The sequence below is a fragment of the Ixodes scapularis genome, unplaced genomic scaffold, assembly GCF_016920785.2.
Source record: "Ixodes scapularis isolate PalLabHiFi unplaced genomic scaffold, ASM1692078v2 PGA_scaffold7__128_contigs__length_106722199, whole genome shotgun sequence".
Lineage (NCBI taxonomy): Eukaryota > Metazoa > Arthropoda > Arachnida > Ixodida > Ixodidae > Ixodes > Ixodes scapularis.
The window spans coordinates 89,054,555-89,072,299 of record NW_024609882.1 but is presented as its reverse complement, the minus strand read 5'-3'; the positions used below and the strand labels follow the sequence as shown (position 1 = coordinate 89,072,299).

The 17,745-nt window shown below is 50.6% G+C and overlaps 1 protein-coding gene across 1 annotated transcript; it reads right to left on the bottom strand.

Moving 5' to 3' along the window:
• Window positions 1-3,548: 3,548 nt before the first annotated feature.
• LOC121046659 lies at window positions 3,549-5,632 on the bottom strand. Its single transcript, XM_040501145.1, has one exon. The coding sequence runs from the start codon at window positions 5,538-5,540 to the stop codon at window positions 4,461-4,463; it is 1,080 nt and encodes a 359-aa protein (XP_040357079.1). The 5' UTR covers window positions 5,541-5,632; the 3' UTR covers window positions 3,549-4,460.
• Window positions 5,633-17,745: the final 12,113 nt, after the last annotated feature.

The following is a 17,745-nucleotide window of genomic DNA, read 5'->3' as shown; positions in this document are numbered from 1 at the left end:
AAGTTAGCCTGGGTTATTAGAAACATACTAAAAGGATCTTGGACTTTAGTATGTGCAGTTTCGCTTCATTATAAAATAAGATAGGAAAAAAAAAACTGCTTCTGAGTTTTAGACATCCCTTTCAAATATCTAATGTTCGGCCTTTGCGACCAAGGAAATGGGAATTTCATTTAAAATGCTAACCATCCGACAAACCGAAAGTCGCAGCTAATTCTACGCTGAAACAACTCGCAATCCGCTTCTTTAAAGTAGCAATTGTTTTTATGTAAAGGAAGGGTAATGTAGCTTGCACCGTCCAATACATTGAAGCATCATGTTGGTAACGATCGTTCCGCAGCGTAATTCATGCCGCGGTATGACCGCTGGCAGGTCGTAGCTGTATCAGAAATTCTATGTGCACTCCACCAAAGCAGCACCAAAGATTCATATTTTCGCGCGTGCAGCCGCGCACGCGCACACCTTCCGGATAACGCGCCGGTGTCGACACCTGTCGCGATCAATACCACGCGCTTCACGCGAGCCCCTCCGGTCCCAACACTACCCAAGTATTCTAGTACACTGTAGTTGTACTGCACTGGCTAAATATCTAATCTACAGCTAAGAGACCGATTACCCGTTGAGGCGCATCTCCATCAAGGCTGTATAAACACAAAGAGCAAACCAATTATTGTGCGCGTTCAGTTCACCGCTGTTGACTCCACTTCACTCCGTTCTTCCGATGAAGTGTGATGGAAAGATGCTCTGCATCACCCCATGGTTCCCCTCAAGAAGATGGTGTAATTTCTTTTTTTTTTTTTCTACTGTTCATCGCAAGAAAGAAATGGCAGAAATATCGCCAGATGCCTCGACAAAACAAAATTTTCGAAAAAAAAAACAAAAAAAAAAAACAAAAGCAGGCCCACCGCGGATCGAACCCGCGTCCACTTGCGTATGAAGCAAACACCTTAACCCCTATGCCATGTCACCTTTTTTTTTTTTTTTCTTTATTTCATGGGAAACAAAAACGGAGAGTCAGAGCACACAAAAATGTCGCACTACAAAAATAGGTCCCTCATTTATCACTACAGTTCTTTCATCTGTAACAATTTGTTAAACAATGGTACCCAATCGGGCTTTGTGTCGCGACCTTCGTACACACTGGTGACTTGTGCTACCAGTTGAATGAAATAACAATGCACAGACTTCGGGGTCTGAACGGCATTTCGCACGTCCATTCGGGAATTCCACATGCTGTATAAACTAAGGAGCATAATGAGGTCATACGGAACGGTGTCCCCTGGCGTTACGGGCAGAAAACGAATGGAATGCGGTGTAATATCTAGGCTTTTGCGCAAAGTTCGCTGCAACACGTCCCAAAAAAAAATTGCGTCCCAGCAGTTGATAAAAATATGCTCAACAGTTTCGGGCTCCTTACACAATAAGCAGTTTACAGTCCATGGAACAAAGATACCCTTCTCCTGTAACCATACCTTGGTGGGTAAAATAGAACAATGTAATTTGAAAAAGAATGTTTTGATCCTAGGAGGAATTCCCATCTTTTTTACACGACACAGCACATCCTGCCCAGGGTGATTTTTGTACAAGACTCGGTATATTGGCGTTGGGAAGAGAATATCAACAAGATCCCGTGTTAGTTTTTTCCTCGAGACAGTTGCGAGGTACTCCCGAGAAAAACGGACTGCTAGAAAATTAAAGGCGTCAACAACCTCTTTCAGGTATCCCACCAGTCTTGGCGGGTGATATTCAACGGTTGACACAACAAAAGTGGGGATAAAGGATGCCAGCTGGTTTTGGATGACTTCGCGAATAAAAGGGACTTCCTGGTCTCTTAAAAAAAGAAATCGTGATACCAACTGTCTAACGAATAAGTGGGGCAGGCCCACACCCCCGTCTGCGACACTACGGAAAAGGTTTTCCCGTCGCATAGGCTCCCAAGTTGAAGTCCATATGAAAACCGCAAAGACACGGTGAAACTTTTGTATATTGCTCCTTGCACAGTGTAGAACTTGTAGCACATACCAAAGCTTGGCAATCAAAAAAACGTTGCATATAGTTGCTCTCGTAAAAATCGACAGATCTCGGTGGATCCAGCGCTTGGAGCGCTTGTCGATATCTGCTGCTACAGTTGACCAATAGGTCGTGCTGTTTCTGTGGCTCTCCAGTGGCACACCGAGGTAGTTGCATGGAGTGCAGCTCCAATGGATGTCCTCGAAAACTTCGGGCGTGCTCGCCCACGTTCCGTGCCAGAAGCCCCTGCACTTTTGCAGGTTCACCGAGGCACCCGTGGCTTTGCAGAAAGTGTGCGTCAACCGCAGGGCGTGGCTTACACTCGTTTTATCGGTGCAGAAAAACGCAACGTCATCCGCATAAGCCAAGACTTTGGTTTCAACGCTGTGCAGGATATATCCTCGGACATTTGAACTTTGGATTATGCTCTGACACAGTGGTTCGAGGTACAAAGAAAAAAGTAAGGGGGACAGCGGGCACCCTTGCCTCACAGAAGAATGGACTGGTATACTTTCCGTCACGTTATTGTTAAGCACCAAACTCGTATAGCAGTTGGTGTACGACATCTTAACGCCTTGTAATATTATCTTCCCAACGCCTACATGCGCCAGTATTTTGAAAAGGACATCGTGCTGAACGCGGTCAAACGCTTTCTCTAAATCAATTTGCAACATTGCAACTTGGTCGCCTCTTCCAGACACACAATCTAACACACTTCGGGCCACGTGAATATTGCTCTGGATTGCTCTACCCCTTATCCCACATGTTTGATGTTCCCCGACTACTTCACAAATAATAGATTGCATTCTGTTTGCCAGTACTTTTGCGAATATCTTGTAGTCCACATTACACAATGTTATCGGGCGGTACCCTTTCACGCAGCGTCGTTGGTTGTTGTCCATTTCTTTTGGAATAAACACCGTGTGTGCCCGTAGAAACGAAAGCGGGAGCGCGTTTGCCTTGTAGGCCTCTTGAAAAACTTCATGCAGCACGAGACAAATCTCGTTCTTGTGCACTTTATAAAACTCAGCGATTATCCCGTCGGGTCCCGGTGTTTTTCCCTGTGGGAGAGCGTCCACAGCATTTACAATTTCTTGCACACTAATCGGTTCTTCAAGGGTTTCAGCAAAGTCTTCACGCAGTCGCGGTAGTGACGTTATCAATTTTGCAAGACCCTTGGTATCGTCTGCGAATGCGGGACAGCTCAGCAGTGCTCGATAGTGATCAAGAAAGACGCGTTCGATCTCCTCCTTATCAGTGACGATTCTGTTTCTGTGCTCTATCTCTAGTATTTCCTTACTCAGTGCGTGCCTCTTTTCGTCTTCCAACGCCTTCTTTGTGGGTTGCTCTCCCAAGAGAAACTTTTCTGCCCTCGACCGCACGACCGCGCCCGCGTACCGTTCCTGATAAAGACTGTCAAGCTGAGCTTTTATGTACTCTATGTCTTTTGTTCCGTAGCCAGGATTTTTGCATTCCAGCTCGTATAAAAGATGCAAGTCACGCTGGAGTTGCTTTTCTTTTTCGTGCTTGTAATAATTAAGCGTGCTTGCTCTTTCGATTGCCAATTGTTTTGCGTCTTGCTTAAAGGTTTCCCACCTCGCAAAAATGTTTTCCCCGTTTTGACCTGCTTGTCTAAGTAATTTTCGCGTTTCGGACACGAAAAACTCATCTTTAAGTAGCTGAGAATTTAGCTTCCAAAGTTTCCAATTGATGCGCTTATGCTTCCTCCGTTTTTGTCCAATCGTTATCGCAACCATGCAGTGATCTGTGAATAACACAGGTTCCACAGTATAAGCATTTAAAAGTTGTATTAGTTCAATAGAACAATACAACCTGTCTAGTCGGGCATGCGACGCCCGTTGAAAGTGCGTGAACTGTATGAGTTTGGTTCCTGTTTGAAAGTTGGCTACGTCTAACAAGCCTCCCTCTTCGACTACTTCGAGCAATAGTTGTTCACTTCTATCAAGATGGGGCCTGGTCGGCGTTCGGTCATTTAAGTCGCAAACACAATTGAAGTCTCCAAGGAGTACAACTAGTCTATCACACACCAAGTATGAGCGCAAGTGATTGAAAAACTGAACTCGAGAATTCACATCGTTTGGTGCATACACACAAATCACCCGCCACTTGCATTCCTGCACCCGGAAATCACACATAACAAAGCGGCCCTGCAAGTCAACCGTCAGAGCTAGTTCGCTTAACTGAACTGACTTTTTTATAAACAAGAAACACCCTCCCGAAAGACCGGCAGCATGGCTGACACATACCTCGTATTTTCTCAAAAAAAGTGGTAAAGCGCGGTCAACCTCTTCCTCATTCTCTAGCTTTGTCTCTTGTACTGCTAAAAAGTCAATCTCCTTTTCTTCGAGTAGACGGTGTAGCTGATTCTGCTTTTTCCTCGAATGAAAACCGCGTACATTTAAGCTGGCGAAGCGGAAACCGCCCATCGCTGCTTAAGGGGGTGGCTTTTCCTGGGCTTGCCGCGCAAGCGGCTTCGACACGTTTATGCGCTTACTTGCGTATGTGGCCCCCGGTTCCAATTTCTTTCGCTTGACGTCACTGACACCAGTTCCCAGAGCAGAGTTTGTGTCCACTCCGTTCCCTTGACCCTCGGGAAAGGGACCTGCTTGCTTGGTTTCACCTTGGTCTCGGTCGTCCAGCTCCGAAGGTGTAGCAGCACTGCCGCAGTTACTGCCTTGCTCCATGGAAGAATCATCCCCAGTCTGCGAGGACACAGGTATGGCTCCTGGGTCTTGTGGCTGGTGGTCGTTGATGGCGCCGGTCTCGCCTGGTACGGAGGGAAGACTGTTTGCAGGGCCGCCCGTGGACGCCCCCACTTCGCCGTTGGCTCCCACTACTTCGGACACGTCCACGAACTGGTCGAGATTCGATTCGGCATCCTCGTCCCCGCGCCTCAGCACCGTGGCGTAGGTCGCGTAGCACTCGTTGTCTTCGTGACCAAATTTGTTGCACTTGGTACATTTTGGTGCACGGCACTGTTTCCGGATATGGCCTACTTTTTTGCATCGTAGGCAAAGCGGTGGTCTTCCAGGCACAATGACAAGGGATTGCACCCCATATACCTTGATCATATGGGGCAGGTCGGAAGAGCTGACGGCGTCATGCAGCGTCATGCTGACTTCTCTGTTCATGGTTTCCAAGTGTTCCATTCCCGGGACTCGCCATTTCTCCCTAACGATGTTACGAACTTTACCGTAAGGCTCGAGAGCTTCCACCACACGTCTGTCTTCCAGATACGTTGGGAGCCAAAGTAGCCTTACCCTAATGTCCTTTGCGTTGGGGTCCAGCACCAGACACTTCCGCCCCTTGACCGTGAGTTGTCCAATCCTTTTCATCTTTTCTGTGGCAGCCATGCTTGCGAGAGTGATCATCCATATGTGGCTCATTTGGAATTGTCCAATTGAAACCACGTCCGTCATGTCCACGATGTCCTTCAGTCCGTCTCGAAAATCCACAGCACGGTACGGTCTTCCCATCAGGTCCGCGTGCAAAAACACGGAATTCAGACACATTTTTCCATCTGGGAAACGGGGCAACACCACACGATACTCATCGCTACTGCTGGCTGCAGCGTCGATGCTTCCTCGGCCCGCGTGGGCCGATAACGCGCTGTTATCGGAGCGAATCATCGTCCGTCCGCTCTCGTCGAAAGCCGGAAGCGAACCTATGCCATGTCACCTTTCTTTCTTTTTTTTTTGTAACAAAAACAAGTTTATTTACATATTGCAGTTACATGTAACATGAGTGGACACTTTCATATGTTTAGTAATTCTATTATGAGGACAGAGAGACAAAAAGAAGTCAGTCCCGGTTCACAGATCACAAGATAACACAAACAGTCAGTCCCGATTAACAAACTAATGTTTTTTTTCCCCCTTTGCCTGGCCGCAGCCAGCCCCTAACGGGCCAGGAAGCGTGGGCACCCTAGTTAGCCCCGCTCCTGTCCCTCCGTTGCCAGGCACGCTGGTCCTTCAGTCGTTTTACCTCCAGTCTATTTTTTATGTGCTGTCATTCCCTTCCTTCGTGGCATTCCTCTCTCGCGACAATCGAGAGGAGCCACCTCAGCCTTGACGTGAAGTAGTCCCACGTCGGTCTGGCGTCGGTGTGACATTCTTCCATGGCAGTGCGCGCCAACCAAATGGACTGCAGACCCAGCAGGACAATTGCCGGGGCTACGTCCGAATTGTCGGCAGGTTTAAATACTTAAAGGTGAACCACTCAATTTCAAAATGCTTCCCAAATGCCACCCTGAGTTCGTCTCAGAAGAGGTGCGTATTTAAGCACTCGAGGAAGACGTGCTGTATCGTCTCACTCGCACCACACAGGTCGCAGTTCGTAGACCAGGGGGCGAAAATCCCCCTCGCGTTCAGCCACACCTTCACAGGCAGCACCTCGAGATGGAGTCGGACAAAGAAGTCCTTATGGTGAATTCCACTCGTAGATCCGGAGCGCTTTCCAAAATCCGCGAGGGAGGTGAAATTCCGCTCCGTGGGACCCGCTCCGAATCGACGAGGGGAAGATAAACTCGCATTTTTGGAGCGACCTCCCCCACAGCCCTCCCCACCGCCGTTCAAAATGGCCGCTGCTCGAACTTGATAAGCCCACCAACGCCTGGGCCGACTGATCTTTCCGACGACCAGTGACGACTGTCAATGCTTAGCTGCAGAAACAACACGCGACACAGGCCGGGCGAAACTATTGAGGAGTTTCAGCGACGGTGTTACCGCCCTGGCGGCCGGTCGTTGAAAGAGAACGAGGGGGATATGTCTGCTGGGCGTTGTCTTTGTGTACGTTGGCCGCGAACGTAGGCTTATAAACTGCGTCAGCAAGAATATTACGCGGCTCTATACTTCGTTTCAGCTTCGGTCCGAGCGCGGCCGATGTTATGAGCCCAAGGGCCAATCGAACAGCGAAAGAGGCACGACGTCATGGCGTGCTCTCTGCAGTTGACAGGACCAGCCGGTATTCGCCGTGTCTCTGTGCGCGCTCCTCCGCCGGCTAGTCCTATCAAACGAAGAGAGCACGTGCCTTCGGCTCATAACATTGCCCGCTCTCGGACCGAAACTGAAACGAAGTATAGTGTTCCGGTACGAGCAACAGAGGTGACACGATCTGCTACGACGACCACCCGCTGCAGCGACGCAGGCGTCGAAGGAGCGCAACCTGTGTGCTACGCAGTCAGTCGCCGTCGCCCGACGCAGGTCGTTTGGCATTCAGGGCTTTCCGCCCCGGGTTCTTCGCTTGTACTTGGAACCGAGTATTAATTCCTGTGCTTGTGTATGTGCTCAGTGGCTGGATGTGAACCTCATAGAGCAGTTCTTCAGACTCAACAGCGACTCAAAGTTGACGGCGGAGGGGCTTGGAGCAACGCTTTCGGTTGGTGCACGGGTGCGATGACTATAGGGATATCTTTTAAGATTGCTGCTAGCAAGGTGGGCCATAGTCGCTTTATGTTGACACGATTTTGAGTGTAAGTACTCCGTGCAAAGGCGAATCTATCGCGTTTCTAATCCACCTTTGTTTTGTGTTGTTGTTTTGAGCACGCACGACCGACTGCTAAGCAAGGAGTGGGCACGGCGAAAATGCTACGACAATGACGCCTAACATACCGCTCCTGTTTGCTCTGCAGTTTGTTCTCGTGGCGAGTGACGGTGGCCTTCCATCCTTCTACCCGAGAGCGACCAACGCCACGCCCGTGATGACAAAGACAGCACCGCTGATTTCCCTGGCCGCCCCCCTCGATGGTGATGAATTCAACGCTGGAGCGATACCAGGATTTCTGCCGCCAGTGTCGCCTGACACGCAAGCCACACCAGCATCGACATCAAGCACACTGCCTTCAAAAGCCTCCTCGCAGGCGTTTTCGATCAGTGGGCACGGCGAAAATGCTACGACAATGACGCCTAACATACCGCTCCTGTCTGCTCTGCAGTTTCTTCTCGTGGCGAGTGACGGTGCCCTTAGCGAAAACTAATACGTTTGAAATATACCACATTCTAATTGGAGTGTATTTGAAATACAGTTCATAATTGTAAGTACATGTAAAATAGACCGAAAATATAAACTTCTTTTTTTTTTACTTAGTACGAAAATATACTTCTAAAAATCATTTTAAAATGCCTTTACTTAAAGGGACACTGACACCCCCCAAAAAATTTTTTTTATTTTTTGCCAGGCGCTTCATTATGGTGTCGGAGGACTACCCAATTAATATTTTGCGACAGAGTAGCGTATTTCTTTAATAAAGCCAAAAGACGCAACTGCTCGAAACCGAAACCCGACGGAGGTCGGAGAAGTGGAGAGGAGAGAGTGACTGGCGGAAGTCACGTGGCTACACCCGACCGATCGCTTTTTTTTTTTTTTTTTTCTCCTCTCCGGTAGCAGACGACACGACATGCGGCGTGCGATGCGGCGTGCGGGAACTGCTTGCCGTGTGATTCTTTTGCAGTTATGTTCGTTCCGCTCGTTGTTCTGTGCTTCAAGATGAGTTGTTTTGTACATTGAGGAGTTGGAGATGAGTAGTGAGTGCCCGTGGTGAATTTCCACGATCGGCTCCGAAAAGAATAAACCCAAGATGTTGCGTGAAGAGCTGGCTTACATGTCCTGCATCCGAAAAAAAGTGGCATTGTGCGACAGAGTTTCCGAAAGATCAACGGGATCGGGACCAATGGCTGGCTGCAATTCCTGTAGAACATTTACGGGCACCTCGGAAAGTGGACGCTACCTGATTTATATGCTCCTTGCATTTTGTAGAAAGTGATTACATTAAGTTCGCAGGTGTCAAAACGGAAATCCCATACCGTTTAATTCAGCGAAGTATCGTCCACAACATTTGTTTGTTTATTTCTTCAGTGATGATTGTAAAAAAAGAAAAATATATGTAAACATCAAAAAATGTTTGAAAAAAAAAAATATTCACGGGGGATCGAACCCGGTCCCACCACGTATGATGCGGACGTCTTTCCCACTGAGCTACTAGGGCACATCGAAACTGGGGTATCTCTTCCCTTAGTAATAATTCAGCCGATAACCTAAGTTGGAAAGTTTGCTGCCGATTTTCCTCTAGCAAAAGCACTCCCGGGTCGAAGTCGGGATGCACCACGCATTGGCGATATTCTCACCTAGTAAAGAAATCGTACGCGTGCATATTCCACTCGAAGTAGACACGTCGCGCTTGACGTTTGCGCGAGCAATGTCTTCAACCACAAGAAGGGAGCGACGGCTCGGCGACGTCTTCGTGCAAATCGGCTTGGTGGTCGGGCGTGTCGTACGGGATGAATACCAATTCTTTTGACCAGTCCCAAATTTCTCTTTTAAAGGCAGACAAAATTCGCCGGTACCGCGAACGACAGTTCTGAAATAGAGGTCCCACGCCCGTCGTCCGCTGCCATCGCCGTCCCTGCGAGTCCCACGAAACTCGAAACGACGCACGCACAGAATGCTAATGTCTGTGGAACTTTTTTTTCAATCAACGTATTTGCAGCTTTTTAGAAGCCACAAAAAATGGGTTTCATATTTTTTTCTATTTTTAATATTGAGTGTGTGCTTTCAGTGACCCAGGGCTTTGATTAAATTTGGTGGTCGCATCGATACCTTAGAAAACGGCCCGTGACCGCGGAAAAGAGAGTGAGCGAGACTCGAACCGGCCAGTTCTTTATCGGCGGTTTTCGGGCGGAAAGAAACCGAATTTCGAGCCGCAAATTCTGTTCTGGGTAGTTGAGCTCTCATATGTCACGTACAACTAAAAACCTCGGCAAGCATAAATACCCTGTCAGTGTCCCTTTAAACTACATTTGAAGTTCCCTTCATGCGTTTTGAAATATGTAAATACTAAATTAATAGGCACAAAATACCTTTCACATATATTTCTTGAAATATTTATTTAATTCATGCAAAATATACTCCAACCCTAAAAAAATGGAGCAATTAAAAATACGTGCAGAATACTCTAAAATACCTGAAAATCGTAAATACTGTTGTGTTATACTCAAAGCACCTTTTGACTGCGGTACTTTAGTAGTTTGACTTAAACTACCAAAATATTGAAAAGCTCCCCTTCTAGAAGTTCACTTCAAGCAGATATGGAGTACACTGAAGCGCCTACATACAACATTTGATTAGTTTGTCAACTGAATTGCGCAGCATCGCCCTGATGAATCAGCCCAGTTTATGTTATTGTTTCCTTTTTTCTATCAAGAACACACCTAATCAGTTCCTTGCACACCAATCACAAACGGGGTTCGGGAACTACAACCACAACATTTGCTGATGCTGGAAAGCTTCAGCAGGTGCTGTGAACAGGTACGCTTGGCGTGGTTTTGTTAGCACAATGTTAGTTCACTGAACGTGTGTACTCACCATTGTACGTGATGTGAATAGTGACTTTAACATAGTGACATTGACTACCATATTAAATAGTCAACTGCTAAAAAGGAAAGGCAAAACAACTACTGTAAAATATTTATTTTTCGCGGGCTCAATATTTTGCGATTTAGGTCAAAGTTGGAGTTCTGGAATAATTCGCAAATTCTAATTTTCGCGACGCGCTGGGATCGCAATATAGATTTTAATGTTTTTACATTTTGCCGGAATTGTTCACGGGACCTATTTTTCAGAATTGTAGGCGATTCGCGAACTTTGAGAGAATTAGGTCCTCACGAAAATAAAGTCGTTTACAGTATTTTAAAGTGAAGAAACTGCCTTGATTCGCTTCGTCCTAAGTGGTGCTACGCAGAGAAGCAATAACATGTATTTTATGAGCCGTTTTGTATGGATATTGTTTTAGGGACTGCGCCGAATGGTTATTAGTTGTACCAATGCCTTTTAGTAAGAGATATCGTCCACGAACTTCAAAACACTATTTCCCCTTTGACAGACTCCCGAGGAGAAGATCCAATACTTGGAACCTTAATAAGCGCAGAGGTGGTCACCGAAAAAATAATTACCTTCAATATATAGGCTATATCAAGCTCTAGAGCAGTCAACGGGACTGTGAATGAGCTGTGCAGTGCGTCATGGTGTTTGTGTTTGCGTTCGTTTGTAATGTAGCTTTGTGAGATGTATTTAGTAGTGCCTTCAAATACCACAGGGACTCCATTTGCTGACAAAATCGAAAATAAAAAAAAATTGTGTAACCGGTTTTCAATGCACAAATGGCATCTTGAGTGTGAAGGGATAATATTTTTGGTATATCTAAAATATTTTTTTATTCATATTTATAATGTATTTTGAATACCTTAGGCGCGTATTTGGAATGCGGCCAAAATAATACAGAATAAATAAAAAATGAATATTCGTATTAAATATATTTCAACTTCGTTTGAAGTACGGCCTCTTTTTGCTAAGGGGGGTGGCCTTCCATCCTTCTACCCGACGCCCGTGATGACGAAGACAGCACCGCTGATTACCCTGGCCGCCCCCCTCGATGGCAATGAATTCAACGCTGGAGCGATACCAGGATTTCTGCCGCCAGCGTCGCCTGACACGCAAGCCACACCAGCATCGACATCAAGCACACTGCCTTCAAAAGCCTTCTCGCAGGCGTTTTCGATCAGTGGGCACGGCGAAAATGCTACGACAATGACGCCTAACATACCGCTCCTGTCTTCTCTGCAGTTTCTTCTCGTGGCGAGTGACGGTGGCCTTCCATCCTTCTACCCGAGAGCGACCAACGCCACGCCCGTGATGACAAAGACAGCACCGCTGATTACCCTGGCCGCCCCCCTCGATGGCGATGAATTCAACGCTGGAGCGATACCAGGATTTCTGCCGCCAGTGTCGCCTGACACGCAAGCCACACCAGCATCGACATCAAGCACACTGCCTTCAAAAGCCTTCTCGCAGGCGTTTTCGATCAGTGGGCACGGCGAAAATGCTACGACAATGACGCCTAACATACTGCTCCTGTCTGCTCTGCAGTTTCTTCTCGTGGCGAGTGACGGTGGCCTTCCATCCTTCTACCCGAGAGCGACCAACGCCACGCCCGTGATGACGAAGACAGCACCGCTGATTTCCCTGGCCGCCCCCCTCGATGGCGATGAATTCAACGCTGGAGCGATACCAGGATTTCTGCCGCCAGTGTCGCCTGACACGCAAGCCACACCAGCATCGACATCAAGCACACTGCCTTCAAAAGCCTTCTCGCAGGCGTTTTCGATCAGTGGGCACGGCGAAAATGCTACGACAATGACGCCTAACATACTGCTCCTGTCTGCTCTGCAGTTTCTTCTCGTGGCGAGTGACGGTGGCCTTCCATCCTTCTACCCGAGAGCGACCAACGCCACGCCCGTGATGACAAAGACAGCACCGCTGATTACCCTGGCCGCCCCCCTCGATGGCGATGAATTCAACGCTGGAGCGATACCAGGATTTCTGCCGCCAGTGTCGCCTGACACGCAAGCCACACCAGCATCGACATCAAGCACACTGCCTTCAAAAGCCTTCTCGCAGGCGTTTTCGATCAGTGGGCACGGCGAAAATGCTACGACAATGACGCCTAACATACTGCTCCTGTCTGCTCTGCAGTTTCTTCTCGTGGCGAGTGACGGTGGCCTTCCATCCTTCTACCCGAGAGCGACCAACGCCACGCCCGTGATGACGAAGACAGCACCGCTGATTTCCCTGGCCGCCCCCCTCGATGGCGATGAATTCAACGCTGGAGCGATACCAGGATTTCTGCCGCCAGTGTCGCCTGACACGCAAGCCACACCAGCATCGACATCAAGCACACTGCCTTCAAAAGCCTTCTCGCAGGCGTTTTCGATCAGTGGGCACGGCGAAAATGCTACGACAATGACGCCTAACATACTGCTCCTGTCTGCTCTGCAGTTTCTTCTCGTGGCGAGTGACGGTGGCCTTCCATCCTTCTACCCGAGAGCGACCAACGCCACGCCCGTGATGACGAAGACAGCACCGCTGATTACCCTGGCCGCCCCCCTCGATGGCGATGAATTCAACGCTGGAGCGATACCAGGATTTCTGCCGCCAGTGTCGCCTGACACGCAAGCCACACCAGCATCGACATCAAGCACACTGCCTTCAAAAGCCTTCTCGCAGGCGTTTTCGATCAGTGGGCACGGCGAAAATGCTACGACAATGACGCCTAACATACTGCTCCTGTCTGCTCTGCAGTTTCTTCTCGTGGCGAGTGACGGTGGCCTTCCATCCTTCTACCCGAGAGCGACCAACGCCACGCCCGTGATGACAAAGACAGCACCGCTGATTACCCTGGCCGCCCCCCTCGATGGCGATGAATTCAACGCTGGAGCGATACCAGGATTTCTGCCGCCAGTGTCGCCTGACACGCAAGCCACACCAGCATCGACATCAAGCACACTGCCTTCAAAAGCCTTCTCGCAGGCGTTTTCGATCAGTGGGCACGGCGAAAATGCTACGACAATGACGCCTAACATACTGCTCCTGTCTGCTCTGCAGTTTCTTCTCGTGGCGAGTGACGGTGGCCTTCCATCCTTCTACCCGAGAGCGACCAACGCCACGCCCGTGATGACGAAGACAGCACCGCTGATTTCCCTGGCCGCCCCCCTCGATGGCGATGAATTCAACGCTGGAGCGATACCAGGATTTCTGCCGCCAGTGTCGCCTGACACGCAAGCCACACCAGCATCGACATCAAGCACACTGCCTTCAAAAGCCTTCTCGCAGGCGTTTTCGATCAGTGGGCACGGCGAAAATGCTACGACAATGACGCCTAACATACCGCTCCTGTTTGCTCTGCAGTTTCTTCTCGTGGCGAGTGACGGTGGCCTTCCATCCTTCTACCCGAGAGCGACCAACGCCACGCCCGTGATGACAAAGACAGCACCGCTGATTTCCCTGGCCGCCCCCCTCGATGGCGATGAATTCAACGCTGGAGCGATACCAGGATTTCTGCCGCCAGTGTCGCCTGACACGCAAGCCACACCAGCATCGACATCAAGCACACTGCCTTCAAAAGCCTTCTCGCAGGCGTTTTCGATCAGTGGGCACGGCGAAAATGCTACGACAATGACGCCTAACATACCGCTCCTGTTTGCTCTGCAGTTTCTTCTCGTGGCGAGTGACGGTGGCCTTCCATCCTTCTACCCGAGAGCGACCAACGCCACGCCCGTGATGACAAAGACAGCACCGCTGATTACCCTGGCCGCCCCCCTCGATGGCGATGAATTCAACGCTGGAGCGATACCAGGATTTCTGCCGCCAGTGTCGCCTGACACGCAAGCCACACCAGCATCGACATCAAGCACACTGCCTTCAAAAGCCTTCTCGCAGGCGTTTTCGATCAGTGGGCACGGCGAAAATGCTACGACAATGACGCCTAACATACCGCTCCTGTTTGCTCTGCAGTTTCTTCTCGTGGCGAGTGACGGTGGCCTTCCATCCTTCTACCCGAGAGCGACCAACGCCACGCCCGTGATGACAAAGACAGCACCGCTGATTACCCTGGCCGCCCCCCTCGATGGCGATGAATTCAACGCTGGAGCGATACCAGGATTTCTGCCGCCAGTGTCGCCTGACACGCAAGCCACACCAGCATCGACATCAAGCACACTGCCTTCAAAAGCCTTCTCGCAGGCGTTTTCGATCAGTGGGCACGGCGAAAATGCTACGACAATGACGCCTAACATACTGCTCCTGTCTGCTCTGCAGTTTCTTCTCGTGGCGAGTGACGGTGGCCTTCCATCCTTCTACCCGAGAGCGACCAACGCCACGCCCGTGATGACGAAGACAGCACCGCTGATTTCCCTGGCCGCCCCCCTCGATGGCGATGAATTCAACGCTGGAGCGATACCAGGATTTCTGCCGCCAGTGTCGCCTGACACGCAAGCCACACCAGCATCGACATCAAGCACACTGCCTTCAAAAGCCTTCTCGCAGGCGTTTTCGATCAGTGGGCACGGCGAAAATGCTACGACAATGACGCCTAACATACCGCTCCTGTTTGCTCTGCAGTTTCTTCTCGTGGCGAGTGACGGTGGCCTTCCATCCTTCTACCCGAGAGCGACCAACGCCACGCCCGTGATGACAAAGACAGCACCGCTGATTACCCTGGCCGCCCCCCTCGATGGCGATGAATTCAACGCTGGAGCGATACCAGGATTTCTGCCGCCAGTGTCGCCTGACACGCAAGCCACACCAGCATCGACATCAAGCACACTGCCTTCAAAAGCCTTCTCCCAGGCGTTTTCGATCAGTGGGCACGGCGAAAATGCTACGACAATGACGCCTAACATACCGCTCCTGTCTGCTCTGCAGTTTCTTCTCGTGGCGAGTGACGGTGGCCTTCCATCCTTCTACCCGAGAGCGACCAACGCCACGCCCGTGATGACAAAGACAGCACCGCTGATTTCCCTGGCCGCCCCCCTCGATGGCGATGAATTCAACGCTGGAGCGATACCAGGATTTCTGCCGCCAGTGTCACCTGACACGCAAGCCACACCAGCATCGACATCAAGCACACTGCCTTCAAAAGCCTTCTCCCAGGCGTTTTCGATCAGTGGGCACGGCGAAAATGCTACGACAATGACGCCTAACATACCGCTCCTGTTTGCTCTGCAGTTTCTTCTCGTGGCGAGTGACGGTGGTCTTCCATCCTTCTACCCGAGAGCGACCAACGCCACGCCCGTGATGACAAAGACAGCACCGCTGATTTCCCTGGCCGCCCCCCTCGATGGCGATGAATTCAACGCTGGAGCGATACCAGGATTTCTGCCGCCAGTGTCGCCTGACACGCAAGCCACACCAGCATCGACATCAAGCACACTGCCTTCAAAAGCCTTCTCGCAGGCGTTTTCGATCAGTGGGCACGGCGAAAATGCTACGACAATGACGCCTAACATACCGCTCCTGTCTGCTCTGCAGTTTCTTCTCGTGGCGAGTGACGGTGGCCTTCCATCCTTCTACCCGAGAGCGACCAACGCCACGCCCGTGATGACAAAGACAGCACCGCTGATTACCCTGGCCGGCCCCCTCGATGGTGATGAATTCAACGCTGGAGCGATACCAGGATTTCTGCCGCCAGTGTCACCTGACACGCAAGCCACACCAGCATCGACATCAAGCACACTGCCTTCAAAAGCCTTCTCGCAGGCGTTTTCGATCAGTGGGCACGGCGAAAATGCTACGACAATGACGCCTAACATACCGCTCCTGTCTGCTCTGCAGTTTCTTCTCGTGGCGAGTGACGGTGGCCTTCCATCCTTCTACCCGAGAGCGACCAACGCCACGCCCGTGATGACAAAGACAGCACCGCTGATTTCCCTGGCCGCCCCCCTCGATGGTGATGAATTCAACGCTGGAGCGATACCAGGATTTCTGCCGCCAGTGTCGCCTGACACGCAAGCCACACCAGCATCGACATCAAGCACACTGCCTTCAAAAGCCTTCTCGCAGGCGTTTTCGATCAGTGGGCACGGCGAAAATGCTACGACAATGACGCCTAACATACCGCTCCTGTCTGCTCTGCAGTTTCTTCTCGTGGCGAGTGACGGTGGCCTTCCATCCTTCTACCCGAGAGCGACCAACGCCACGCCCGTGATGACGAAGACAGCACCGCTGATTTCCCTGGCCGCCCCCCTCGATGGCGATGAATTCAACGCTGGAGCGATACCAGGATTTCTGCCGCCAGTGTCGCCTGACACGCAAGCCACACCAGCATCGACATCAAGCACACTGCCTTCAAAAGCCTTCTCGCAGGCGTTTTCGATCAGTGGGCACGGCGAAAATGCTACGACAATGACGCCTAACATACCGCTCCTGTCTGCTCTGCAGTTTCTTCTCGTGGCGAGTGACGGTGGCCTTCCATCCTTCTACCCGAGAGCGACCAACGCCACGCCCGTGATGACAAAGACAGCACCGCTGATTTCCCTGGCCGCCCCCCTCGATGGTGATGAATTCAACGCTGGAGCGATACCAGGATTTCTGCCGCCAGTGTCGCCTGACACGCAAGCCACACCAGCATCGACATCAAGCACACTGCCTTCAAAAGCCTTCTCGCAGGCGTTTTCGATCAGTGGGCACGGCGAAAATGCTACGACAATGACGCCTAACATACCGCTCCTGTCTGCTCTGCAGTTTCTTCTCGTGGCGAGTGACGGTGGTCTTCCATCCTTCTACCCGAGAGCGACCAACGCCACGCCCGTGATGACGAAGACAGCACCGCTGATTTCCCTGGCCGCCCCCCTCGATGGCGATGAATTCAACGCTGGAGCGATACCAGGATTTCTGCCGCCAGTGTCGCCTGACACGCAAGCCACACCAGCATCGACATCAAGCACACTGCCTTCAAAAGCCTTCTCGCAGGCGTTTTCGATCAGTGGGCACGGCGAAAATGCTACGACAATGACGCCTAACATACCGCTCCTGTCTGCTCTGCAGTTTCTTCTCGTGGCGAGTGACGGTGGCCTTCCATCCTTCTACCCGAGAGCGACCAACGCCACGCCCGTGATGACAAAGACAGCACCGCTGATTTCCCTGGCCGCCCCCCTCGATGGTGATGAATTCAACGCTGGAGCGATACCAGGATTTCTGCCGCCAGTGTCGCCTGACACGCAAGCCACACCAGCATCGACATCAAGCACACTGCCTTCAAAAGCCTTCTCGCAGGCGTTTTCGATCAGTGGGCACGGCGAAAATGCTACGACAATGACGCCTAACATACCGCTCCTGTCTGCTCTGCAGTTTCTTCTCGTGGCGAGTGACGGTGGTCTTCCATCCTTCTAC

Bases quoted from the DNA above. Each gene is read 5' to 3' on its own strand.
- LOC121046659 (XM_040501145.1), bottom strand. From the start codon at position 5,540: ATGTGTCTGAATTCCGTGTTTTTGCACGCGGACCTGATGGGAAGACCG.